The 27,551-nt window shown below is 41.1% G+C and overlaps 1 protein-coding gene and 1 non-coding gene across 8 annotated transcripts; both read left to right on the top strand.

The window, feature by feature from the left end:
• CWF19L1 (CWF19 like cell cycle control factor 1) lies at positions 1–27,551 on the top strand. 7 transcript variants are annotated; one of them, XM_021699831.2, is made up of 15 exons: positions 21–98; positions 2,531–2,646; positions 2,842–2,926; positions 3,757–3,835; positions 4,585–4,686; positions 7,245–7,459; positions 9,593–9,711; positions 14,221–14,305; positions 15,505–15,645; positions 17,183–17,297; positions 18,054–18,133; positions 22,250–22,459; positions 23,291–23,410; positions 23,868–23,965; positions 27,087–27,496. In XM_021699831.2, the coding sequence occupies exons 2-15, from the start codon at positions 2,642–2,644 to the stop codon at positions 27,229–27,231; spliced, it is 1,599 nt and encodes a 532-aa protein (XP_021555506.1). In that variant the 5' UTR covers positions 21–98; positions 2,531–2,641; the 3' UTR covers positions 27,232–27,496. The 7 variants fall into 7 exon arrangements, with proteins under 7 accessions (XP_021555504.1, XP_021555509.1, XP_044772514.1 ...); XM_021699833.2 differs by having other exon boundaries at positions 24–98; positions 2,569–2,646; XM_021699829.2 differs by lacking the exon at positions 2,531–2,646 and having other exon boundaries at positions 1–98; positions 27,087–27,551.
• LOC123325235 lies at positions 22,940–23,087 on the top strand. Its single transcript, XR_006540334.1, has one exon. It is a non-coding gene; the product is annotated as a small nucleolar RNA SNORA12 (small nucleolar RNA).

The following is a 27,551-nucleotide window of genomic DNA, read 5'->3' as shown; positions in this document are numbered from 1 at the left end:
CGTTTTTCAGAGGAGTGTGGGTTCAGGGTTCCAATTTTTGGTGGTCGTCCCAGTCAGTCCAGGCTGTCGGAACAAATGGCTGAGAAACCGCTGCGTCTGTGAGTGACCGTAGCTCAGAAGCGCGCGCGCGCGTGTGTCTGTGTGTGCGCGCGCGCCTATGTGCTGGCCGGGGGCTTTCTCGTGCCTGGAAGGGAGGAGGAAAAGGCGGGGGTGGGAGCGTGGTGGCGGCTGGTGAGCTCCGATCACGTCTTTGCTCGGCCGGAGGCGGTCTCCTTTCGCTTCCGAGAGGGGATTCTCGGAGACACACGCTGGAAGAGGCGGAAGCTCCCAGCGTCAGGCCTCCTCCATCTTAGGCCGTCCTGGACTCTGACACATTTCCCCTTCACTTCTCCCCACACCCCATTTATTTATCGACGAAAATTCCTAGGCGTGGGCCCCATTGGTGGGCTCTGGTCAGTTGTGAACAGACGAGCTAGATAGGGCTCCTGCGCAGGCGCACTTTTTTTTGGGAGGAGGCGGCGCTGGAGTGAAGAGACTCCGTCCGTCCGTCCGTCCATCCACCCATTGAACAAATACTTATTGAACAGTTGCAGTGTGCCAGGCACTGTGCTAGACGTTGCACAGTTGGAGTTCCTGCCTTGATGGAGCTTAGAGTGTTGAGTAGATATTAATCAAAGAATCCAGATTAATATAAAATTATGGTGGTGATAAATATCAGGAAGAAAAGCTTCACGGTTCTGGAAGCAGTTATAAGAGGGGTATATGGCTTATTGTGAGGAATCAGGAGAGGGAGGATTGAGGCTTGGTTAATATTTTTGTCTTTATTCTAAAGTCATTGAAATGTTTAAGAACTCCTTCGCAGGATCAGATTTTTGTTTTGGAAAGCGATTCTGGCTGCAATGTGAACAAATTAGAGTCAAAGAAGAGGGCAGCTAGGATTAGGTAGAGTGATGGCAGAGCAAAGTGCAGGGATTCAAGGCTTATTAAGGAGATGAAATTAACAGGGCTTGGAGGTGGTTGGGCTGTGAAAAGGAGTTGGCACTGTGGGGTCCAAAATTTCTGCCCTTCAGTGGGATAGGAAACACTGGAAAAGGGCCTGGTTGGGGAGATGACAAACTTTGAGGTGTCCTGTGATGTACAAACTGGATGATGGCTCTTCAAGAAACAATTATAAATCCATGTGACAACTGCTATGATAGAGGAAGTCAGGATCCTGTGGGAACACCTGGAATTGGTGACTGATAGGGACTGGAGGACTTCCTAGAGGAGGTGGTGCTTGGAGGTAAATAAAAAACAACTGGTAGTTTATTACAGCGCTTGCTCTGAGATGCTGTATGGGTTTCTGAAGTTTGAGAAGAGAGTGATTTTCTGAGCCAGTCAAGAAGGCTTTAAAGATGTGCTGGGCCTTCAAGGATGGGAAAAATTTAGATTCAGAGTGGCTAGGGTGGGGCTGTTAGGAGAGGTAACTACCTTAGGGAATGGCAGACGCAGAGAGTGACCAGACTGACAGTAGGGGAGGTTTCTGTTATGGAAACTTGGAGAAAGCCCTGGGGAGAGGGCCCAAAGACTTGTAGAAGGCCGTGGCTCTGGAGGCAGTGGAGTTCTCTTATGTTTTTGAGGAAAGAACATTAAATTGTTGGCTTTATATAGGATGGTTAGGAAGAAGAGTAGGCATTAGAGGAAATAAATGTAAGCGTACTCCCTACGTTGTATCCAGTACCTGATTCATTAGATCTCTCTCCGATTCTGCCTCTGCCATATCACAGGTCTCTTAGTGGCTCTGCCTCGGAGTGTCCTCCGTTCTTCCCTCCTCCCTCATTTCCCACCCTACTTCCCCAGTTCAAACTGTGTTCAAGTGTTCAGAATTCTAAATTTTTCATCCGTTTCTCTCCTTCCTATCTTCAATATTGCCCTTTTTGCTGGTATTTTTGCTTATAGTTACTTGTTCCTGCAGACCATATTTCACTGTTGCTAAAAGGAACTTTTTAAAACAGCTCACTACCCAGCTTGAAAATGTTCAGTGATACGGACACACCAGAAAGACATACTGACAAAACAATAAGAACTATAATATTTTAAGATGAGTTCAAAGACGTTAAGAAGTGGTATGAGAAATAGAAAAACCGTGGAAGTTAGAATTATAAAAACTCAGAAGTGAGTTGATAGAACAAGTTACTTCACAACTTAGGGCCAGTCTGTCTTACAAACCTCAGCTCCTGCCACTTTCTACCTCTCTGCTCCTTAACACTTTACACATATCTCCTATTGTAGCCTTTTTCATGTACATTTTTATCAGGGTATCTCCCCTTCCCTGGTTGTCAACTTTTTGAGGTTTGAACTGAGTCTTTTTCCTCTTTGTACTCCTAGCAGGTTCTTAGCCTAGTACGGGGCATATTGCCTTAGCGTATTGTAGGTGTCTGGTACATGGTTGTTGGATGGATGATTGATAGTGGCAGTGGAAAGGAAAAGGGTGGGATGAATGTGAAAGATGTTTGGAAAAGGGGATTGATGAGACTTGATGACCGGATAGGGGATTTTTGACTCTTGGTGACCAACTTGGCAATACAGCCATCCACAAAGCTTGGGAAGCGAGGAGAAGAAGCTGGTTCGATTTTGGAGGAAATGATAAGCTGACTTGTAGATGCGGTGAGTTGAAGGTTTTGGTGACTTTTAGGTGGAGCTGCCCCGTGGTCAGTAATACTTCACATGCACTGAACCTCTCCAGTAACCTCAGAGAGACTGGGTCACATATCTACCCGATCCAGGAAGACACTATGTACTAAACCCGGCAGGCCCATTCATGTTTCCTGAATTGCCTTAACATGTATCTCTTGTTTGCAGCTTGGCTTGTGGAGATGTTGAAGGAAAGTTTGATGTTTTATTCAACAGAGTTCGAGCAATTCAGAAGAAAAGTGGAAACTTTGATGTAAGACATTTCCTGTTACTGAATCTAATTTTACTGTTATAGTCAAACACACTAAAATAAAGTTTGGACTCCTTTATTCCTTTCTTGATGGAACACACACTCTCGTTTTTTGTGAGACTGAGTTCCTTTTGTGAGCGTAGGAACTTAGTAGCCGTGGAATGGTAGGGAAAGGGAGACCTCTTTACCTTTTTATACTTTTTGAATTTGAATCTAGTTACTTTCTTACCATGCACAAAACTGAAAACAGAGGAGCAAAACCTCCCCAGGTGATTCTAACCCCCGGGTTTGGGAACCGCAGATGTATTTCATGGATGTTTGGTATGGATTAAGTCAGATAACATGTACAAATGCTTCACAAACTGAAGAGCCTTATGTAAATGTTATGTAGGGCTGCCAACTAGACTCTAAATCCCTAGCGAACAAAAGAGTATTCTAGGTATGGGGACAATCTGTTCATTGGGTTAAAGATGGAGTAAAGACAACAGGCAGGAAGTGTGTTTTTTGTGTCCTGTATCTCTCAGGGTATCTAATATTTAATGTTTTGTATTTCGAGAGAGATTCTTGGAAGTAGATTTCTCCATTTTTCCCTGACGCCCTCTTCCCCATCCCAACTTGAATTTGATGGCCAGTGAGCCAAAATTTAGTAATTAGAATCAGATCAACTACTGCAATTGCTGCTGAAGAATTATGTTTTGAGAGTCTGCAGATTGATTAAGGAAAAAAACCTACTTTGAGGCCATTAAGTGGGATAACTAGCTGAATTATGTTACTGTCAATTATGTACAATTTGATAAAAAATCTCATATATCTGTTTAAAAAACTCATTTTAGCTGCTGTTGTGTGTAGGAAATTTCTTTGGCTCCACTCCAGATGCTGAATGGGAGGAGTATAAAACTGGCATCAAGAAAGGTATAGAAATTATTTTTATTTAACAAATGATTTCTAACAAGGTTTCAAGGTTATATAATTCTTGCTGGGTTGTTTTTCACACATATTAGTTATTTAAGAATTTCCCTTTGAGCTCCTCATTGAGCTGGGAAGGATGCCTATACATCTAAATGATCACATTTTGAATTCGGTTGGATTTGGTTTAGAAAAAGAATTCTTGGGGTGCCTGGGTGGCTCAGTCAGTTGAGCATCTAACTCTTGATTTTGACTCAGGTCACGATCTCAGGGTTGTGGGACCGAGCCCTGCTTTGGGCTCTGTGCTCAATGGGGAATCTGCTTGAGGATTCTCTCTCTCCCTCTGCCCTTTCCCTCACTCGTACTCATGCGCACACACTCTCTCTTTCAAATAAATAAATCTTAAAAAAAAAGAAGAAAAATAATTCTCTTCTAAGTAGGCAGGAATTGAAGAAATTCAACCACATGCGTCCTTTCCTTTTTCCAGTTTGAATGTTTTTTTTATGAAGCTCTTTAGGGTCTATGTTTTCCTTATTATACATTAACCATCCTCTTTAAGATGTCACTTCATCAACCACTGATACTATTAAATAGGCCACAGGTTGGGTAGGATATCCTAAGTGGTGAGCACATTCCACAAATAGGATTGCAGATTCATTGCTTTTGCTATGATTATTTTTCCTATGGGGAAATATTTCTCAAATTCCAAAGCAGATCTGGTAACTGTATGGTGTCATGTCTGTTTTTCTCACTAGCTCCTATTCAGACATATGTGCTGGGTGCTAATAACCAGGAAACAGTAAAATACTTCCAAGATGTTGATGGGTGTGAGTTAGCTGAAAACATTACTTATCTGGGTAAGTTGAAATTTTGTGTGTTTGTAATCAGCATAATAAAGTGTCCCAGGAATTAGTCTCCTGGGAAATTTGTGGCTGGATTCTTCTGCCATTACTGCTGAGAGAGTGGGTTTCTTTCCCAAAGTCTGTGTCTATACCCTTGAGACTCTGGCATTTTTTTCCTTTGTAGTCTCCCACCCTTCCCTACTCTCCTTGTACTCTCACAACCCAATAAATACTCCTGCAGCCAACCAGAGGAATCAACTATTTGACTATGGTATAGGGCATACTTAACGTATAAATTATGTTGAAAAAAATTCCCATGTATGTGGTCTCACCGTGTAACACTGCTAGATACATACAGCTTGTTTGTTAGATTCCTAACTAGCTATCGCTCTGTATCTCACTAAGCTTTTGGAAATTGAAGTATTTAGTGTTGATCCTCACCTTTCTCACTCCCTTTGTCTTTTCTTAGGTTCCCGGTCCACTTTTTAATTTCAGGTTAAAATTGTTCCCTCTTTAGTCCCCTGAATCTCTTTTAGTGGTTCTTTTTAATGTCTGGCCATTTTAAAAAACACTCAGATTTTGTTTTTGTTTTCCCTTCACCTGCTGTCAGTCTATGGCTTCTTGGATCATTCGACTTATTTTTGTCTAAAATGACTCCACTGCTCTTCACATTTCCTCTTTCTTGGTCTCTTACTTCTCTGGAAAGCTTCTGTAATTCCTTTGCTGTCTGTGTCCTCCCCATCCTTCCCCATCATCGTCCATCTTGGCCTTTATTCTCTGCAGCTGGCTTTGGCCCTTATGTAAGCAATCTTCTCTCCCCTTGCTTCAATCACCTGGGGCTCCTTTAGGCAAAAAATTGAGGGACAGATTTTTGTTTGTTGTTTTTAACCACTGTGGTGAGATATACGTTTTGAAATCCTTTTGTTGTAGATCTTAACATAGGCCTGACTTGTGGCAGTTCTTATAGTAGTTATTAGATTTGGATTAAGATCGCTGCTATAGATATTTATGGTAGCCATTTTGCATATGAATTTAGTGCCAGGAGTGGAAAGAGCATGGAGGTATTTGGGTTATTTCTGTGAAAGATATTTTTTGAGGCCCAGTAGGAGGAGCAAATAATGAATTTGATAGTGAACATGTGATAGTGAAGTGTTGGCAGAACATCCAACATATAGTTGGAAGTGATCTTTCTATAGAGTATATAAGCAATGTCAATGTGGAAGAGTAGGCTTTGGGGAGTTGGTCCCATAAAGATGAAAAACAAAGCTGAGTAGGATCAAATTGTTTCAGAGGAAATAGAATGACAAGGAAAGCACCACTCTGGTGGGGGCATATATCTTCATCTAGGTGGTAGGCAAAGAGAGCTGAAAGTGGTTAGAGCAGTGTTGGGAGAGGTAAAGATACCAAGTTTGTAGACTCTAAATGAAGAGAGACTGGTTTTGGAGACCAGGAGAGACCATTGGCAGTTACAGGGTAAGAGAATGGTGGGAGTGGGAAACCAGAGTGCAGTGGTCTCAGGAACTAAGAGGTAAAGCACTTAGAGAGCATGGACTGCTCTTTTGAGAAATTGGAAACAGAAGAGAAGGAAGTTTCTTTCTTTTTTTTAAAGATATTTATTTATTTATTTGAGAGAGAGTGGGAAACAGCATGAAAGGGGAGAGAGTCAGAGGGAGAAGCAGGCTCCTCGCTGAGCGGGGAGCCCGATGCGGGGCTCAATCCTAGGACTCCGGGATCATGACCTGAGCCAAAGGCAGCCGCTCAACCGACTGAGCCACCCAGGCGCCCTGGAAGTTTCATTTTCAGTTAGTGTGTGTGCTCCTTTCTTAGGTTTCTTTTTCGGTATGTGTGTTCCTTTATCAGTTCATATGTGTGTTAATTGGCATGGTCCTTTATTAATTAGTATGTCTCTTAGTATGTTTAGTACTCTATTCTTCTCTGAGGGGAAAGAGCCAGCTGAGAAGAAGAGATTCAGTAGGTGAAAGGAAGGTGAAAGTCGATGGAGCAAAGTCTTGAAGGCAACAGGAAGAAGTGGGGTTAAGGGCCCGAGCCAGGAATAAAGTTAAAAGAGAGTAGAGTCTCTAGTTTTTCCCAGTTGCTGTTTCTACATGTTTTCCTTCCATCGGAAGCTGCTGCCTGCGTGAAGAGCATATGCATTCTAGACTGTACTTTTCCTCAGAACTGCTGCTTATTTTTCTCACTGCCTCTCCCTGGGTCCAGGTGTCTGGGTTCTTTTAATCCATGTAGAGTCTCTTCTAGAAGGCAGGAAGGCTTTTTCTTAATCAGTGCTTCCCCACTTTTTTCATTCGTAAGGCACCTCAGGTAAACAGACTAGCCCGTGGGCTCCAGCAGCCTCCACAGAAGGGCTGCTCTCCCTGATGGGGAACATGGTTGTAGCCATCCACCACTGAGACCCTGCAGCCAGAAGAGGAGCTCTAGAAGAGTCTGTGCTCCTTCAGACCTGCTGAATGGCAGGGAGGTAGGGGGCTCATGGCATGGGGAGAGAGATTCATCACCATAATAATATTTCATTCTGCAGTTTTGACTAAAACTTGTCCGTTTTTCTTTGAACCCAGGTCGTAAAGGCATCTTCACTGGAAGCTCGGGGCTGCAGATTGTGTACCTCAGTGGGACAGAGTCCTTAAATGAGCCGGTCCCAGGTTACAGTTTTAGTCCCAAGGATGTGTCTTCTGTGAGGACAATGCTGTGTTCAACATCCCAGTTTAAGGGTGTTGATATCTTGCTCACATCCCCATGGCCCAAATATGTGGGAAACTTTGGGAATTCTTCTGTGAGTAGTGCTTGTTCAGTTGGAATTTTTATAAGCAAATTGCACTGGCTTAATTTGGGCTTTTTGCTCCTTTTTTTAAAAGATTTTTATTTGAGAGAGAGAGAGTGCACAGAGTGAGAGAGAGAGCATGAGCAGAGGGAGGGGCAGAGGGAGAAGCAGACTCCACGTTGAGCGGGGAACCCGATGTGGGGCTCCATCCTAGCTGCTGGAATCATGACCTGAGCTGAAGGCAGACCGACTGAGCCACCCAGGCACCCCTTTTTGTTTTTTATATTGTTCTTTATATTGAGTATTTCAGCTCTTAGTACCTTTCAGTAGAAATTTTTTTGTAAATTATTTCAGGATACTTAAAACTCTATCAACTGACCAAAGCAAAAACTTTGAAACTGGTTGATCTTAGGAAAGCACAATTCACAGACGAGATTGCTGAAATCTCAATTATAAATGAATGATTCTTTAAATTATATTCTCTGCTTCAAGTGCCTTCTTTCAGGCTTCCTCTTAATATGTTTTGAGGGTTCACTAATTTTTAGTGAAAAGATTTACAGCTAGTGGCAGCTCTGCAGTTGTATTTCTCTTACCTTCCGTTCCACATTGTAGCATTTGGCTTTCAAAATATTTTTTTAATGGGATTATTATGGGATAAGAGATAGTGATTTAAAGATGGGAAATGAGATGTTGAAAACTTGGTATTTTTCAAATGTGAAAGCTTTAATGTTGGGATGTCTTGGAGCTCACCACTGCATTTGATCTTAATATTTTTTTAAGCAATCTAGAAGAGGATATATACAAGGCTGGTGAGTGACAGCTATCACATTGGTGGAAATAAGCCTAAGGAAGATCTTGAAAGGTTGTATGTGAGAGCAGAAGGCATCAGCTGAGTTTCAGTGAAGGGAAACATAAGAGTGCATTTAGAGACAAATATCAATTAATAGATGGCAGAGTTAATCAGTAATGATCCAGAAAAGGGTCTTCTGCCAACTTCAGCACAATGTGTCTGTGACCAAAAAGGCCAATAAGATACAGGCACTGTCAGGGGGGGATGTTGAAAGGAGAAGGGACAGTGCTCTCTTCCGCTTCTATAAATCCATGGCTATTCTTCACCTAGAATTCAAAGGGTAGTGCTGGTTGCAGTGAGAAGATAAGGCGAAGCTAGGGAAGGTGCAGAGAAGGAGGTCTTAAGTTGCCAGTGGAAGGGAGAAAGAAAGATGAGAAAAATGAGGACTCTTCATTTTGGGGGTGCTAACAAAAGGATTTTGATTAAAGTTTATAAAGTTTACTACGTAAGATCTTTATAGGGGAGAAAACAATATAGTTTACCAGTCTCTTAAGGTACTACAACTAACCTCGAGGCTGATTCCCTGCGCGTCAGCAGAAATCTGAAGGAAGCAAGCAGAGCACATAAGGAAGAAATTCTTGCTTTACTTAGTGGAAAACTAATTTTGGTAATGTCTTTATTTCCAGCTAATACCTTCTCTTAAGTTCATAAATAATATTATGGATGAGAGATTGCATAATTTGTTGTTAATGAAAGCTAGGGATGTGTGGGAATAAGCCTAATATTTTTGACAAACTTTATGTTACAGACTTTAACAAGGGCATAGTTGTGTCCTTCCACAAACCACACCTTTCTTGACTGAAGCAAAATAAAGGATTGCATGCTTATGTCATGAAGTCCTTGAATATTCCATTCCAAATAATCTGTGGATCCCAGGGGCCCTGAAAGCTAGCTTTTAATTTTTATTTTTTGCATTGACTATGTCTGCATTGTTGGAAAGGTGCACAACAAAGCATATTATAGAAGCATAGTCTGTGGGCTCCAGAGAGAGAGATCAGTTTCTTAAAAAGATCGTAATAAATCCTATTTTGGGTATTAGTATGGAGGGCTTTCCTTACCTTCTAACCCCCAGCTTCCAGCAGTTGTTCCTGTCTCTGCATTCATAATAGCCCAGTTCCTCTTACGTGTTTGAGATTTCTCTAATTGCCACAAGTATGCAATTCACTATCCAAATCCTACTGCCTACATTTGTATTGACATAGAAATTTCAAAGTCATTTTAAAGTGTCTTGTTACTTGCCTGCTTTTCTTGATAACTTTTAGGTCTGTTATGATGACTGAATTTCTGTTTACCAGGGAGAAGTGGATACCAAAAAATGTGGCTCCGCTTTGGTCTCTAGTCTAGCCACAGACTTGAAACCAAGATACCATTTTGCTGCTTTGGAAAAGACCTATTATGAGAGGCTTCCCTATCGGTGAGTGGCATTGCATTATTTTGGCTTTTTAAAGAATTTGGCATGTATCTTCTGCGTGACCTTCTCTTGTTCATCTTAGCCATGTAACATCTTAATTCCTTTTGGTTACTCAGGCACTGAAGTGAGTGGCTCTCAAATTATTCAACTCTTCTCAGTTTGTTTCCTAATTTGAAATACAAGGGATTGGACTCTATACAGCCCCTTAAAGGTGTGCAGATCTGAAGTAACAATATTGCTTAATCCTCACAGCTTCATGTAACACAGTATGGTCCTATTTTGGTCAGGTCAAATCAGTATTCCTTGTATAGTGTTGAAAACTCATGTCTCAGCCTAATCACTTCAGAAGTATTTCAACTTGAGACTCAAGAACTTGTATCAGATTTTTTCCCCCATTTTTCTTAGTTTGAGTTTGAGGGTGGAGTTGTTTTTTTTTTTTTTTTTTTTAAAGATTTTATTTATTTATTTGAGAGAGAGAATGAGATAGAGAGAGCATGAGAGGGGGCAGGGTCAGAGGGAGAAGCAGATTCCCTGCTGAGCAGGGAGCCCGATGCGGGACTCGATCCTGGGACTCCAGGATCATGACCTGAGCCGAAGGCAGTTGCTTAACCAACTGAGCCACCCAGGCGCCCGAGGGTGGAGTTTTTAAAGCACGTCTTGCCGATGGGGCGCCTGGGTGGCTCAGTCGTTAAGCGTCTGCCTTCGGCTCAGGTCATGATCCCAGGGTCCTGGGATCGAGCCCCGCATCGGGCTGCCTGCTCCGCGGGAGGCCTGCTTTTCCCTCTCCCCCTCCCCCTGCTTGTGTTCCCTCTCTCACTGTCTCTCTCTCTCTGTTGAAAAATAAATAAAATCTTTTAAATAAATAAATAAATAAAGCACGTCTTGCCGAGACAAAACCAGTGTTTTATAAGTGATAGAATTAAGTTAACTCTGAATTATCTTTATTGGTAAAGAGCATGGATAATTTCTAAAATAATCTATAAAAACCTTTCCTTTTTTTTTTTTTTACAAAAAGTGTTTTTGAAAGGTCAAAAAATATAGGCGAGCAAAAAAAAAACCCAACTAACCTATCCTTCCTCCATAATCCCAAAGCCTAAGATATAATCATAAATAATACAGCTTTTTCTGTTGTATCTTCATGTATGCATTCTAGAAAAGCCTATTGTTCTCTAAAACCATGCACTAAAAACAGAGGTTATGGGAACAAAACTCTCAAAACCTGTCCCAACTTTTTTTTTTTAACCTAGCCAGCTTTTAAGGATCTGAATACCCATTTCTCTGAAGAACATATTACCAGTGGACAGTAGGCACATGAAAAGATGCTCATGCCATTAGCGATTAGGGTAATCCAATGAGATACTGCTTGACACCCACTAAGATGGCTGCAATCGAAAAGGCAAATAATAAGTGTTGGCAAGGATGTGGAGGAATTAGAACCCTTACATTGCTGGTGGCAATGTAAGATGGTGCAGATGCTTTGCCAAACTGTTGACAGTTCCTCAAAGGGTTAAATATAGAGTTACTGTCTGACCCAGCAATTCCACACTTGTTCCAAGTGAAGTAAAGACATTGACCCATTCAAAAATTTGTACACAAATGATCATAACAGCATTATTCATAATAGACAAAAAGTGGAAACAACCCAAGTATCCATCATCTGATGAATGGGTAAAGAAAAAGTGATATATCCATACTTTGGAATGTTATTCAAGAAAAAGGAATGGAAGGGTGCCTGGGTGGCTCAATTTAAAACAAATACTTGTTTTAAATTCACATTACTGAAAGGAAATAAGCCAAAATACAGTTTGTTGGGGAGGCTGGGTGGCTTAATCGTTAAGCATCTGCCTTTGGCTCGGGTCATGGTCCCAGGGTCCTGGAATCGAGCCCTGCATCAGGCTCCCTGCTCCGTGGGAAGCCTGCTTCTCCCTCTCCTACTCCCCCTGCTTGTGTTCCCTCTCTCGCTGTGTCTCTCTCTGCCAAATAATAAAGTCGTAAAAAAAAAAAATTTACATAAAATGTCCAGAATAGGCACATACATAGAGATATGTATGGGGCTATTTGGAGGGGAAATGGGGAGTGACTGCTAATAGGTACAAGGTTTCTTTCTCGGGTGATAAAAATGTTCTAAAATTAGATTGTGGTATGGTTGCACAGCTCTGTGAATATGCTAAAAAGTATTGAATTGTGTACTTTAGATGGGTGAATTGTATAGTATTTGAATTAGATCTTAATAAAACTGTTAAAAAAAAAAACAAAAACCTCTGCAACTTTTCAACCAGAGCTGTAACAAAAACCCATAACCAGCATAATAAAAATACTAATATAGGTAAATTTCCACTAACATTTGAACCTAGAATTACAGTCAGTCCATGCTTTGCTTTCCTATATTGTATTATTGTAAGTGTTTTGCTTCTTTTGAGGAGCAGTTTATTATCATTAAAAACACCATTCAAGGGCACCTGGGGGTGGCTTAGTTGGTTAAGTGTCTGATTCGTGATTTCGGCTCAGGTCATGATCTCATGGGTTGTGGGATCCAGCCCCACTCAGGCTCTGTGCTCAGCGGGGAGTCTGCTTGAGATTCTCTCCCTCTGCCCCTCCCCGCACTCATGTGCTCTTGTGCTTGCTCGCTGTCTCGAATAAATAAATAAGTACATCTTAAAAAAAAAAAAAACAACCCACCATTTGGGGGTAGCATCCTTCATCAGTCATCTTTATTTTAAAATAAATGAGGGAAACATCTCCATGGCTTTTTTGGGCACTTGCGGTTTCCCTATAGTATTGGTTTTCTATTGCTACTGTACAAATTACCACAAACTTTGTAGCTTAAAACAATCCCATTTATTATCTCACAGTTCTGTAGGTCAGAAGTTTGACCTGGGTCTCACTGGGCTAAAATCAAAGTGTTGGCCAGGTTATGTCGGGTCTGCCCAGGTAATCAGGATCATCTCCCTTATCTTAAGGTCAGTTGATTAGCAACTGATTAATTCCATCTGTCACCTTAATCACCTTTGCTGTAAAAGCTAAAATTCACAGGTTATGGGGATTAGGACATGGACATCTTTGGGGAGCTATTATTTTGCCCATCACACCTGGGTAGCCTAACAGTGGGAAGTATTAGCAGTTTTAGAAGCCACTGTGCTAGTCACCACTTGCACTAAAGAAAGGCACTTTGCAGGACATTCAGCTGTTTTTCCTTAATGTCTTCGTGTACTGTTAAAGCTTCTATTTAATTATGAGTAAACTAGTTTCAATCATTTTAAAAGTTGCATGTGAAAGAGCATGACTTTCACCTTATACTGACATCAGTCCCATTTACCAACTATGGCTGTATTTCCTCTCTTTAAAGAAACAGGTTATAGCAGACAAACTTTTTTTTTTTTTAAGATTTTATTTATTTATTTTGAGAGAGAGGGAGACAGCGAGAGAGGGAACACAAGCAGGGCGAGTAGGAGAGGGAGAAGCAGGCTCCCCGCTGAGCAGGGAGCCCGACGTGGGGCTTAATCCCAGGACTCTGGGATCATGACCTGAGCCAAAGGCAGACGCTTAACAATTGAGCCACCCAGCCTCCCCAACAAACTGTATTTTGGCTTATTTCCTTTCAGTAATGTGAATTTAAAAATTTGTGTATTTGTTTATATACAGTGGTATTATGCTAGATTTTTTTGACATAAAATTATATTTTGTGACAGACTCGGGGAAATTTCTGTAGCATGAGGAAAGGAAAGAGCTCTAAGGGTTGGTATCTGTATTAATAGTCAACTCACTAAAAATAAAAAATGTACATAATGCCATAACTTCTTTCTTTTAATTATAAATAATAGTTGCTCAATGTAGAATACTTGTAAAACAAAAACTCAAAAAAGTGTTTTGGTGTATTCAGTTCTGTTTTTTTTCTGTAAAATATACACACATGTATTTTTATATTTTTCCTAGAAAAATGAAATCATGCTATAAATTACTATTTGAAGCATACTTTTTCCTCTTAAAACTTCTATTTGATTTTCATTATTATAGCTTTATTTATTTATTTTTTTTGAGAAGAAAGAATGTTCAGGGTCCCCGGGGGCAAAGGGAGGGAGAGAATCTTAAGCAGGCTCCATGCCCAGCGATCATGACCTGAGCCAAAATCAAGAGTCCAATACTTAACTGACTAAGCCGCCCTATTATATCCCCTCTTACAGCTTTTTATTATTCACGAGAAAAGAATAGTACAGTGAACCCTCCTGTACCCATCACCCAACTTCAGCAATTATTATCATTTTGCCAATTTTACAACTCTTCTAAAACCAAATGTTGGAGTTTTGTGCTTTTCAGATATGTGATCTCATTTTTTCCTGTGAAGTAGGGATGATTATCCTACTGGATTTTCAGGTGACATCTGAGATTATGTTACTGGTGGTGATGGACTTAGGATCTGTGCTCTCTCATGGTTCCACGGAGTCTACATATTTCATAATTGTAAATCAAAATTGAAGTTTTTTGGTGACTTGTTGTCTGTTAAATGTATTCTAGAAACCACGTCGTTCTACAGGAAAATGCACAGCATGCCACCAGGTTCATAGCTCTGGCGAATGTTGGAAATCCAGAAAAGAAAAAGGTAAAGATTTGAGTATTTGGTCGTAGGTTAATATTCATTGTCTGCCTGATAAATGTTTCTCTCCTAGCACTTCAGTGACTCCTTTGTGAAGATACAGTAATGAAAGGTCAGGTTTCCTTGAGTCCTTTGTAGGAGATTTTAAAGAAGGGTTTGGGAAAATAGGCCCAGTGGAACCAAGGAAGAATTTCAAAGGAATAATATTCCTTTCTTCCCATATCCATGTGGTTGTCTTTGTAGGTATTCATGAGTTTGCCCTCAGATGCTACTCCTGCTTTGCTTCTTTTAGCACCTTCATTTAGCAGAAATAATAGCCTTTATAGGATTTACATAACCCTCCTTGGCTTTGGAAAATCTTAGTGATACCTGGAATCTATCTTTGTACTGGAAAACAGTACAGGTAAATGAAAGAATATACCAGAAAAGTATGTTGTCTCATTTCCCTTTGAGCATTTCTGATTCTCCAGGGCCAAAAGCAGGATGTTGTGAATTGAGACAGCTACGGTTAGAACAGTCAGGCAAAGGAAGGGTAGGCAGATGAATTATGTGAAGATTATCCTGTAACATGTCATAAACGTGCATAGAAAAGATAAGCAAATACATATTTTGTTTTTTCCGTTATATTTAAGCTTTTAAGCCCAGTGTACTGAGGTTAAATATCTATTCATATCTCATCTAAAGTTTTCAATATCTGTGCCATTGGTGTGAGAGTCTAGATATCTGTATGAATATTTACTTCTTTGCTACTAGTCCCTAAGAAGACTCATCAGCATATGCAGCAGAAATTGTATAATATCAGCGGGAAACATTATGGTGTCCAATTTAGTTTTCATCAGAAAAAAAGAACGGCAGTACCACAATTCTGTTGACAAAGTACACAAAGATAAAGGACTAGAGGTATAAGCAGTTTGTCTTTAAAGGTTTTGGAACAAGTCTCCCCCGGGCCTTGTAGTGACAGTTGTTTTGTGTAAGAGCTGATTTTTGTAAGTTAGGGCTTTGATTCTTTGTTCGTGACTTGATCAGCCCTTGCTTAACCCCTACAGAGATCACTAAATTAATATTTGATTTACTGTGTATTCTCTGAGCCATAAACAGGCCAGTTGCTGTTCTTTTACTCAGTTTCTGAAGCTTCTGTGAATAAAATTACATTTGGATAAACAGGATTTCCCCTAATGTTATGTTTGTTTGTTTTTTTTCCACAGTATCTTTATGCATTCAGTATTGTTCCCATGAAACTAATGGATGCAGTGGAACTGGTAAAACAGCCTCCAGATGTTACTGAAAACCCTTATAGGAAATCTGGGAAGGAAGCATCCATGGGAAAGCAAATTCCTGCCCCTGAGGTGTGTGCTGTTTGAGAGGTGGCATTTTTCTGGGCTGGATTGCCCATTACACGTATACTTTTCCTGGTTATAGTTTCGCTCATAAGACCAGTTTAATCCCTAGAATCTAAATCTTTTTTTTTCCCTTGGGAAATCATCATGGTGTTTAGAAAGCCTTAGCAGATTTCAGGTAAGCTCAGTGTTTTTTATTGTAGTTTGAGGTTAACAGTTTCTTTTTTTTTTTTTTTTAATTTTTATTTATTTGACAGGGAGTGAGAGCAGGAACACAAGCAGGGGGAGTGGGAGAGGGAGAAGCAGGCTTCCCATGGAGCAGGGAGCCTGATGTGGGGCTTGATCCCAGGACCCTGGGATCATGACCTGAGCTGAAGGCAGACGCTTAACGACTGAGCCACCCAGGTGTCCCGAGGTTAACAGTTTCTTATTTTAAGTCTTTCTTTGTCTAAACTTGGTTCATGTGTTGGAGTTACACATGTTAAATCTTTCTTTGTCTAAAGTTGAGTCTTTATTTTTAACCTTTTAAAAAATATTTATTTATTTATTTTAGAGAGACAGATTGAGAGAGAATAAGCAGGGGGAGGGGCAAAAGGAGAGGGAGAGAGGGAATATCAAGCTGACTTCCCACTGAACTCAGAGCCTGGTGGGGCTCAATCCCAGGACCCTGAGATCATGATCCGAGCCTAAATCAAGAAGATGTTTAACTGACTGAGCCACCTAGGCACCCCTATTTTTAACTTTTCAGGCAAGGATCCAACTGCTTGGTAGCAATGTAATTTGTGATTTTATAATGAGTGCTAGCAAAAGGACTCACTTTGAAGACATTGCTTAATAGCAGACTTTTCTGAAACTAATTTTTCCCTCATTAAAACAAGGAATGTCAAGTTCCCTTACTAGTATGCATGGTTTGCTTTCTCAGACTTTTTTTTCTTCTTGAACAACCTCCTCATCTTTTTAATTAAAGTTCAGTTAGACTTGTTTGACCTGTGAAATTGTAGGACTACACTGAGGCCCTACTGAGAGAGATAGGAGAAGGTGTTTGGGTGGGTTCATACTGTTCTGTTTTAGGCAAGGATTGCTCTATAACTTGCATTTTATTTTATTTTATTTTATTTATTTATTTTTTAAAAGATTTTTATTTATTTGACAGAGAGAGAGAAAGCACAAGTAGGCAGAGCGGCAGTCAGAGGGAGAGGGAGAAGCAGGCTCTCCACTGAGCAGGGAGCCCAACGCAGGGCTCAATCCCAGGACTCTGGGATCATGACCTGAGCTGAAGGCAGCCACTTAACCAGTTGAGCCACCCAGATGCCCCTATAACTTGCATTTTAACTTGCTTTTACAAGAAGATGGATTTGGTTAAGTGTTGAGAAGTATGACTGAGAGTCCAGGCATCAGGATATTTTTCTTATCTAGAGTAGGTAGAAAGGACTGGAAGGAAAAATAGATGTGACGTGGCAGGAATGTTCCCTTGTATGCGAATGGTTGGCTCCTTGTCTAAAGATTAGTTTAATTACATTTTCTCTTCTGCCTTTGACCATTCCAGGAAGAAGCAGCCTGTCAATTTTTCTTTGATTTAAATGAAAAGCAGGGAAGGAAGCGTTCATCTACAGGCAGAGATAGCAAGTCTTCTCCTCACCCAAAGCAGCATCGCAAACCTCGTAAGTACCTTGGTTCCTGAGGTCTTCTGTGTGAGCAGGTCTTGTGTGGGACATGGCATTGCTAAGGGAGCCTCTTCTGGAAAAGGAAAACTGTACAATGGGTCATTAAGACCAAAAATAAAATAATACTGATATGGCCTGATTTTGAGGGTATCTGAGGCTATTCCTGAAAGAACTATGGAGAAAGCTCCTTTCCTTCCCTCAGGTCTGTAAAACATATGAAGTAAAGAGCCTACAAAACCAATGAGGTTCATAAAATCATAGAATAATCAAACTGGTAAAAAGGATTGTAAGGTTATTTCATTGAAATCCACTTTCTCCACCCCTTTGTGCTATGTTTCAAAGTTGAAGAAGTGGACCTTGGTGGGGTAAACTTATTACCCAGAGTCCTCTGGCTGGCTCGTGGCAAAGCTGGGGCTAGAATTGGGACTCTTGACATCCAGTTCAGTGTTCTTCCATTGCAGCTCATTGCCAGTTCGATGCTACTTTAGTCAGTATGTGGTCATCCCCTTGTGGATATCCACCTGTGAATTGGTTGCAAATTCAGAGCTTTTCTCATAGTGGTCCGTTTCATTGATAGTGGTGATGGGGAGTGGGGGGACACAGTGGAAGCACAGCAGGGCCAGCCCTTTGTGGCAGTGCTGTATACCAGTCTTTTCGATGTATGAAGATCAGATAAAGCTGAGTTCTATAGGGTGATTATATATATGCTGGAGTGCTTGGACCATAGTAACATCTGCTTTCTTCCATCTAAAGCTCAGCCTCCAGGACCCTGCTGGTTTTGCCTTGCCAGCCCTGAAGTGGAAAAGCATCTGGTTGTCAACATCGGCACACATGTGAGTTACTTCCGTGGACCTTTTACAGAGAAGGACACCCTTATTTGTTTGTCTTTCATTGATTTAATAAAGTCATAATTTACATTTCATAAAATCTACCCACTTTAATAAAGTGTACAATTCACCGGCTTGTAGTCAGCTTACCAAGTTGTGCAACCATCACATAGCACAGTTTTAGAATATGTCCTTCACTGGTGCCCATTTACGGTAAATCCCCATTCCCATCCTCAGCCCCAGGCAACCACTAGTCTACTTTCTGTCTCCATAGGTTTGCCTTTTCTGCACATTTCACATAAATGGAGTCATACAATCTGTGGTCTTTGTGTATGGCTTTTTTTATTCAGCATAATATTCTTGAGGCTCATTCATGTTGTAGCATGTATCAGTCCTACATTCCTTTTTATTGTCCTTTTTATATATTCTGTATATTTATCAGTTGATGGGCTTTTGGGTTGTTTCCACTTTATGGCTATTAGGAATAATGCTGCTACGAACCTTTGCATGCATGTCTTTGCGTGGACATATGTTCTCATTTCTTTTGGATAGATACCTAGGAATGGAATTGCTGGTAAATTTATATTTAATTTTTTAAAAAACTGCCAAACTATTTTCCAAAATGGCTATATCATCTTACATCCCCACCAGCAATGTATGAGGGTTCCTGTTTTTCGACATTTCCCACATTTGTTATTGTCTGTGTTTTTAATTATTTTAATTCTCCTGTGGTTTTGTTGTGCCACAGTGCCCCCTCCCTTCCTCCCTCTCTGACAAATAGTTGTATCTCCTAGGGTGATGCCTTCATACACTTTTTGACCTTTTTTGGTCCATACAAATTAGAGGTGATGAGTTGCTTTCATTAATTACTCAGTATTTAAAAAAGGATTTTCTTTGTCCTAAAAAGGGAGTCCTCTGTTGCCTATATGCTCATTTTGGGTGAAAACTGTTGATATTCTTTTTTTCTATCTTCAGATTTAGAAACCTGAGTTTATTAATTTTTATCTATAATTATTTAACCCTGGGAATAGATTCATACTAAGTAATTATATAAAAGACTAAAGTGATTAATTCTCAGTTTTGCCTAGTAATAGAGAATATAGCATCCCAAGACAGGAGTACCCATATCTACATTCTTAGTGTGGGTAACTGGGAACCCAAGATAATAATTAAAGGGTTGCCTGGTAAGCACTGAATCAAAGAACTGGATGATCCTGAGGATGATTTTATTCAGGCTGTGGAAAACTGATGAATTATGTGTCTCACAGTAAAGTTGTCCCATTTCAGACTTCTCCAGATATTTTTCCTTGGGCGGGACTTGTTTAGGTATTGAATAATACTGGTCTTTGACCCTCATTTTCCTGGCATCTATATAGACCATTATCCTTCTTTTTCATTCACTTAGAATGAAGAAAGCTTAATTTTCAGGATTACAGTTGCACCCTAGTCACCTGTGACTAGAATTGGCTGTTTCCCATGGCTTTTGATGGAAATATTTTATAGACCGTTTCTCAGTGTGTAGTGCTTCTGCAAATAGACACTTTCATCTTTTTTTCATTGATTTATTCTAATTTTGGTTTCTGAGGGTGAGCATTTCCTCAGCTTATCCTCACAATCTGAAGACCCTTTATTGTGGCCTCCTATAGACTGACCAGAGTCTCAGTTTCATCTTTGTACCCTTTTTAAGTCACATTCCTCTCTATCTTTATAGTTTCAGACTGAAGAGTCCCAGTCTTCTACATTTAAATTTTATGTCTTGATTATTGGCACACTCCTGTCTCTAGGGGGAGCACTATTGGGTCAAGGCCTGGGACCTAATTAGGCCATGGAGTCTATGGATGAACTCTTCAGTAGGAAGAAGAGCAAACTTGAAAAGTTTTTGGTTTTACAGGAATGCCCTTTTTGGATTCTCTCTTGGACTTTGTTTTCTTCTTTGGATTAGTTTATGCTATTCTTCTCTCCCACACAGCTTGTATGGTAGGCAGGCTTTGGATTACCTTCTGTTGGGGAAGCTTCAATAGTTCAAAATGGCACACAGGGGAAGACAGATTTGGAACAGGTGACTTAGCTCAGGGCTGCTCTAGGCCTCAGGGAGAAATGACCTTTCCTTTCCATTCACCTTTTAATTGCCCAGGGTTATCTAGCCCAGGGTATGAGACTAGGGGATAATCAAAGAAACCTGTTTCCTTCTCATCTAGGCCTGAACCACACGGGCAAAAAATGTCTCTGGTCTTGTTTGTAGCCCAGCCCAGCACCCCAAGTAGGAGGGCACGTGAAATTTTTAGACTACCTAGTATTCAAGTCTACACTTAGCTGTTGTTCTTTGTCTGGTAGAAACCTCTTAGGAATCTCTGGGACCTTTGGGCATCTGGCAGAGGGTTTAGAATCCCCTCCCTGCAACCATTCCTCTTGATCTCCTCTCACTACTTTTTTTTGTCTTGACTTTCTCTGTCTTTGCCATGCCTTCCTCCAGGGATATACATGGAACTATGTTAATGGCCCATGGCCACAAACTGGTAAAAGGAGGGAAAGGCTGCTAAGAGTCCAAAATAATTGTTGCAAAATTCATGCATTTTACTTATGGGAGAAACATTCATTCAGGTGTTATTTATACATTTTTAGAGATAATTCAAGTATAGAACAAAAGATGAGAAGTTGAAAGGAAGGAGGAGACTGGGCAAGTGTGAAACTGTTCACAAGTACTGGGAGGTACTGCACTGGGGGTGAGGGGGTGCTCTTTAGTCTGGACTAGAAACCTTCAATAGCTTTACTGGACATTACAATATAAAAACTGATGTTTATGGCAGTGACCCTTTGACATGAAGAAAAGGTTAGAAGACTCAGGCTTCAAGAGTAATCTTTTAAAACATAAAATCCAGGGGCGCCTGGGTGGCTCAGTTGGTTAAGCGACTGCCTTTGGCTCAGGTCATGATCCTGGAGTCCCAGGATCGAGTCCCGCATCGGGCTCCCTGCTCGGCAGGGAGTCTGCTTCTCCCTCTGACCCTCCCCACTCTTGTTCTCTCTCTCTCATTCTCTTTCTCTCAAATAAATAAAATCTTAAAAAAAAAAAAAAACATACAATCCAAAATAGTTATTGTTGAAACTAGGAAAATATTTTAGTGCTTATGAGGCTTTGATGACTTGTCATCTGGAAGATTAAGTTTGTAGATGTGTTCTGTCCTCTATGCCAAGTAAATCAAGGATGATCATGCTTTAGATTGTTTCAGATACCTCTTCTGTCATTCTGTTGGATTGTCTCAGTGTTAATGATAAATGACTCATTCCTTCAGTCTTAACATTGAACTCATGACACTAAAAGGAAATGTTGGATTGCTTTTTCTAAAGCTGAGTATCTTCATTTGCCTATGGTGATAGTCACTGGCCATTTCTCTACTCATAGTGTTTTCCCTTCAAAGAATATCTGAGTGTAGAGCAGTCTTGCATGTTTTGGTTTTGACAGAAATATTTTTAGTTGCTGCTTAGCTGCTGATATCCACTGTTGGGAGCCATAGTTTTCTACTTCTTTGGATGTGTCTGAGTTTGAGGTTTCTCCTTCTTCCTTCCATCCCATTAGGTTATCTATTTGCTTTCATTTTGTATAGGTTAGGCAGCAGCTTAAGGCTGTAGGGACACTGGATGCTAATCATGACATCTTTGCCTTTTTTGTGAGTCCAGAGGGTATACTTAGGGGGGGGGCGTGTGGGATTTGATGTTATCATAGGGAAAGTGGTCATTTTGAAATCAAGTGTTATCTTTCTGTGGCTGAAGGCAATAACAACTGAAAAATCTCTTTCAAGTTTGGATCCCGGGAGGGAAAAACCAACTACTGTTCCTGTCTCCTTCAGCTTTGGTGTATTCAAAGCCAAAAGCCTGATGGTGTGCCATTCATTTGCTCCCAGTTCATTTGATAGTTGGATAGAGATTTGTTGCGTCTAATTTTATTCTTCTATCAGGTTCTTGTTATAACCTCTAAAATCAGGTTTTTTAAAGTAGGAGAATTTCTGTTCATAGCCTCTCGAGCACTTTGTCCACACCCTCATGGTCACTCTTTGTATAGGCTTTTCTCCCTGAAGAATCATACATATGGCATTGATGTCTTGATTCTGTGTGCTTCCTCCATAGTGCTACCTTGCCCTGGCCAAAGGAGGCTTATCTGATGACCATGTCCTCGTCCTACCCATTGGCCACTACCAGTCAGTGGTGGAGCTTTCAGCAGAGGTGGTAGAAGAGGTGGAGAAGTATAAGGCAACACTGAGGCGGTTCTTTAGGAGTCGGGGGAAACGGTGTGTTCTATTTGAGAGAAATTATAAGAGCCATCACCTTCAGCTACAGGTAGGTGGCCTCCACCCAGGAACTTGGAAGGACCCGGTGGGACCTGGATATTGACAGGTATTTAAATAACATCAATTAAGAGTTCAATATATAAGTCCAATCTAAAATTAAATATTTAAAATTTTAGTATTTAAAATAGTTAATACAAATTTTCATATTAATGTTTGACTAATGTTCATTTAAAAGGTTAAAGATTCTCTGATGATAAATCCCAGAGATTTCACAGGGAAGTGCATGGTCAGTGTGAATGGGCCAGCACAGATAGTAAGTGCCTTGTTTAGAAAAGAAACAGGTACATTGAGGAAGGTTTCAAGAAAGATTGGGCCCTTGTTAGGTAGGGGTGGAAGAGAGTGGGTATTTATGTGAGTGGGTATTATTTCACCAGCATGAGTGAAGTCTTAGAGGTGAGAAATAGTCCCAGAGCCTTGATGGAGCTCTCAGCTCAGAAATTTGGGGATTGTTTATGGATAATTGGTTTGTAGTTGTGGTGGTTTTCTTTCTGGCACATTTGTTAAATTTTCAAATGGGCCTGACTCTGCCACATATATTACATAGGAGCCAGCAAGGGCTTGATGACAGAGAGATCTCTCTCTAGCCTTTCCTGCATCAGGCATTGGCTCCCACATGTGGCAAGCTATCTCGTAAGTTTAAGTCCTTACAGACAGGCTGACACAAGCCTGGCTGGCCTGAGGAGAATCCTTGCTGAGGGGTATGTCTCCACCCCTGTGATGGATTTGCTACTTCTCAGGGACTGTGCGGGAGGCATGACCTCTCAGGGACCTGTACAAAGAGTTCCTTCTATCTGTCTGCCTCTCCCCCCCCCCCCCCCAGGTCATTCCTGTGCCACTCAGCTGCTGCAGTACAGATGACATTAAAGATGCCTTCATTACCCAGGCAGAGCAGCAGCAGATTGAGCTGTTGGAAATCCCAGAGCACGCTGACGTCAAGCAGGTGAAACAGGAGGGGAAGGATGTAAAGTAAAGGATGAGAAGTAAAACGTGGTTTCTGACATGTTGAGCCTGAGGTAATATCAAGGCATCCCCAAAATGTTAAATAGGCAGCTGGACAGTTTGGACCTAGAGCGTGGGGTACTGATTGGATCTTGGAGATGATGAGGGTGGCATTACAGCAATGCCTCAGTGCATTCCTGGAAGAGCAAAAAATGCGAAATTTCCTAAGGCAGGAACTTCGAAGGACGGGTGCCACTGGGAGGATCTTTGTAATATCTGGTAGTTTGGCTTTTTAAACTGTGTTCCATTCAGTGGCTTGGGATCTGTACTGCTCACATTCTTTTTCTTGTGCTTCTAGACTGAATTCTTTGCAAAATAAAGGTTTATATAAGAGATGAGCTAGGTTTTAGATTTTTAAAGCATTATGATATGTCCTCATACAACTCTGTTTACTTTAGATTGCACAGCCAGGAGCAGCATATTTTTATGTTGAACTTGACACAGGAGAGAAGCTTTTCCATAGAATTAAAAAGAATTTTCCTTTACAGTTTGGAAGGTTTGTATATTTTTCTTATTTTAAATGTGTTTTCACTAGGCCTACTATGAACAGATCAGTGGGCTGCATAGACAATTGAATAAAAAGCCAAGTAGGAAAGTCTTTGCCCCAAGGAACCTATAGTCTTAGGGCAAGTCAGATATTTGCATATGTGACAGTAATGTAATGCAGAATGTGAAAAGCACCATAAGAAAGTTTTGAGGAATAGTGGACTTTAGAAATTCACAAAAGGGGGGGGGTGCCTGGGTGGCTCAGTCATTAAGTGTCTGCTTTTGGCTCAGGTCATCTTCCCGGGGTCTTCAGATCGAGCCCCGCATCGGGCTCCCTGCTCAGCAGGAAGCCTGCTTCTCTCTCTCCCACTCCCCCTGCTTGTGTTCCCTCTCTCGCTGTGTCTCTCTTTGTCAAATAAATAAAATCTTTAAAAAGAAAAAAAAAATTCAGAAGAGGGAGAGCTTATTTCTACTTTGTGAAAGGCTTCAAGAAAAGGTTGACATTGAGCCTGAGAGATAGATTTAGAGAGCAAATATTAGAGTGTGGGCCTTCTAGCCCAAAGGAATAAAGTGCTACCATTAATTGAGCATATGCTCTGTGCCAGGCACTGTGCCAAGAGCTTTACATGCATCGCTTCATTTAATCTTCCCAACTCTGTAAGATAGGTACTGTCATCCCAGTTTACCAAAGTGGAAATTAAGGCTCCAGAGCTGTGCCCAGTAGAACTTGCCATGATGTTGGAAATGTTCTATAAATCTGCACTGTCCTATAGAGTAATCACGAGCCACATGTGGCTCCTCAGCACTTGAAATATAGCTAATATGACTGAGGAACTAAATTTTTAATTTTAATTAGGATTAAAATTTAAATATCTAGATCTGGCTAGTGGCTCCTAAAGTGGATGGCATGGCTCTAGAGGGGTTAAGTAGCTTGTCCATGAGCACACACAGTAGATTCAAACCCAGGTATGTTCAACTCTAAAACATGAGGTTTTTAACCTCATTGTTGTGTAGTGTCCTAAGGCCTAGATGAGCCTTCATTTATGCTCCTTATATTAGACAGAACATGATTGTAAAACCATATAGGGAGTGTCATCATAGGCAGACTGAAGATAGGAAGTTGCTGGCAAGAGGAAATAGAGTATGGAGGGAGGGCAGTAGAAGAGGTGCAGAACAGCTTATCTAATGCTGGTATCTGATTTGCAGTTGTTTTTTTTTTTCCTGGTTAGAACTAAACTTTGAGTCAACTTTGCACCCTTCTTGGACTAATTTGGGAAACCTCCAAGAGATTGCTACCATTGAATATAAGTCCAGGAAATGTGGTTGTCTACATTTTCAAAAAGATGATTGATAAGTTAAGAGAATAGGTGTGATTAGGGACTTCAAACATCTCACATTATCTTTTTGTTGTTGCCTTAGCCACAGATGTAGATGTGGACACTGATGATGTAGGCACATAATTGCAGATAGACACAGGCATATAAGCCCACAGGTGAGGTTCTCTGAATGATTTTGTGCTCATGATAATCCTTTGTATTTTCAATGTTGACTTTTTCAAAATACTAATATACAATTACATAACATTTTATAGTTAACAAAGTACTTGAAAATATATTTTTTCCCCACTGTACAAGAAAGATGGTTCTGTCTTCATTTTATAGATGAAGAAGTAGGCTCAAGGCTTGACCAGGGAGCTAGAACTTGAGCTCAGATCCTGTGACTTTTAGAAAACTCAAGTGATTTGTTTTCAACTCTTGTATTTATTGCAGTTCAAAGTGGAAAATGAACCATATAGATACACAAATAGAGTTCTTTCTTTAAAAAAAAAGATTTTATTTTTTTAAGTAATCTCTACCGTCAATGTGAGGCTCGAACTCACAACCCTGAGATCAAGAGTCACATGCTCTACTGTCTGAGCCACCCAGATGTGCCAACTAGAGTTCGTTCTTTTTTTTTTTTTTTAAGATTTTATTTATTCATTTGACAGAGAGACAGAGAGCACAAGCAGGGGGAGCTGCAGAGGGAGAGGGAGAAGCAGGCTCCCCGCCGAGCAGAGAGCCTGACGCGGGGCTCGATCCCAGGGCCCTGGGATCATGACCTGAGCCAAAGGCAGACGCTTAACGACTGGGCCCCCCAGGCACCCCCGAGTTAGTTCTAATATATCAAAATGAGTGTAAAAATAAGTAAAAATGTACAGCAGTGACAGAAGGTAGCCTGTATGTGTGTGTGTGTGTCAGGATGTATTCTTTAGTCCTGAGAGCCAAGGTAGGTTGTTCTGCTGACATTGAGCCTGTGCGGTTGCGCCTGTGCAGGCCTGAGTCCTCTAGGAGAGGCAGAAGAGTCAGTGGTGTGTGATACTAGGCGTGATCTGCATGATGCCCTCAGCAAAGTCATGGTCTAATGGGGATGACAAAACTAGAGTTTAAGACAAGACGTGTATAGCTGGTTTGGGGCTTGGATTGTGTTATCTTGCTACCTCACAAAACCCTACTGCATTTCATAGGTGAGGAAATCAAGACTCAGGGATGAAGTAATATTCAAGTCAGAGACAGCAAGTGGTTGAACTAGGAATGGAATTAAACCTCCGATCTACCTTTTTAAAAAGGTTTTATTCATTTTAGAGAGAGCGCGCTCACGTGCATGGGCGGGGGAGGGGCAAGGGAGAGGGGGAGAGAGAATCTCGAGCAGACTCCCCACTGAGTGTGGAGCCTGACCAGGGTTTGATCGCACAACCCTGAGAGTATGACCTGAGCCAAAACCAAGAGTTGGACGCTTAACCAACTGAGCCACCCAGGTGCCCCCAGCCTCTGATCTAACACCAGGGCCCAGTCTTTGTACTGTGTCAGTGCTGCTTTTATAAGTACCAGTAATGTTCCAGCTTGTTCAAGAGAGAGAAATAAATAGGGTTTGAAGGTTTAGGAAAGAGGTGGGACCTGAGCTGGTCACTTAACTTGAATATGATTTTGATAGAATGGCAGAGATGGCCTTCTGGGCAAGAGAAAATAGTATGAATAAAATCAGAGGAATCTGCATACCTTCTTTGGGGGATGCTGAGAGGGGCTCTTTAGCTGGAGAGGAATAGAGAGAAGAGGGGGCTTCAGGCTGATACTGTTCACACTTTTTTTCTGCAGGGAGGTACTGGCCAGTGAAGCCATCCTTAATATTCCTGACAAGTCTGACTGGAGGCACTGTCAGGTCAGCAAGGAAGAGGAAGAGATGCTGGCTCGCCGCTTCCGGAAAGACTTTGAGCCCTTTGACTTCACTCTGGATGACTAAGCAAAGGGAAAGGCACTTCATGAACTTGACAGGAAGTAGTAGCCTGCTTTTTTAAAGGAACTACAGTCTCCCATGGGGACTGTTTTTCTGCCTCTTTTTTGTGCATTCCCATGGAACCTGCCTGCAGCAAGAGGCCTAAGATTGAGTATTTTTTGAAAATATTTCTAGGATGAAAATCCTGTTAAAATAAGCATGTCTGTCATCCAGCTCCAAGTACAGCATATGTTAATCAACATTTTCAAAAACATTAAACTATCAAAATCCAAATGCCTTTCCATGGTTGGGAAGTATCTTATGTTCATGTTACCTGTACCATTAAA

Source organism: Neomonachus schauinslandi, chromosome 6, assembly GCF_002201575.2.
Source record: "Neomonachus schauinslandi chromosome 6, ASM220157v2, whole genome shotgun sequence".
Taxonomy (NCBI): domain Eukaryota; kingdom Metazoa; phylum Chordata; class Mammalia; order Carnivora; family Phocidae; genus Neomonachus; species Neomonachus schauinslandi.
Note: the sequence above shows the minus strand (reverse complement) of the source record. Positions and strands in the feature narration are given on the sequence as shown.

Coding starts and splice junctions, on each gene's coding strand:
- CWF19L1 (XM_021699829.2), top strand. CDS start 76: ATGGCTGAGAAACCGCTGCGTCT. Junction 15,646..17,182: donor AGCAAATTCCTGCCCCTGAG/GTGTGTGCTGTT, acceptor TGACCATTCCAG/GAAGAAGCAGCCTGTCAATT. Junction 18,134..22,249: donor TTGTCAACATCGGCACACAT/GTGAGTTACTTC, acceptor CTTCCTCCATAG/TGCTACCTTGCCCTGGCCAA.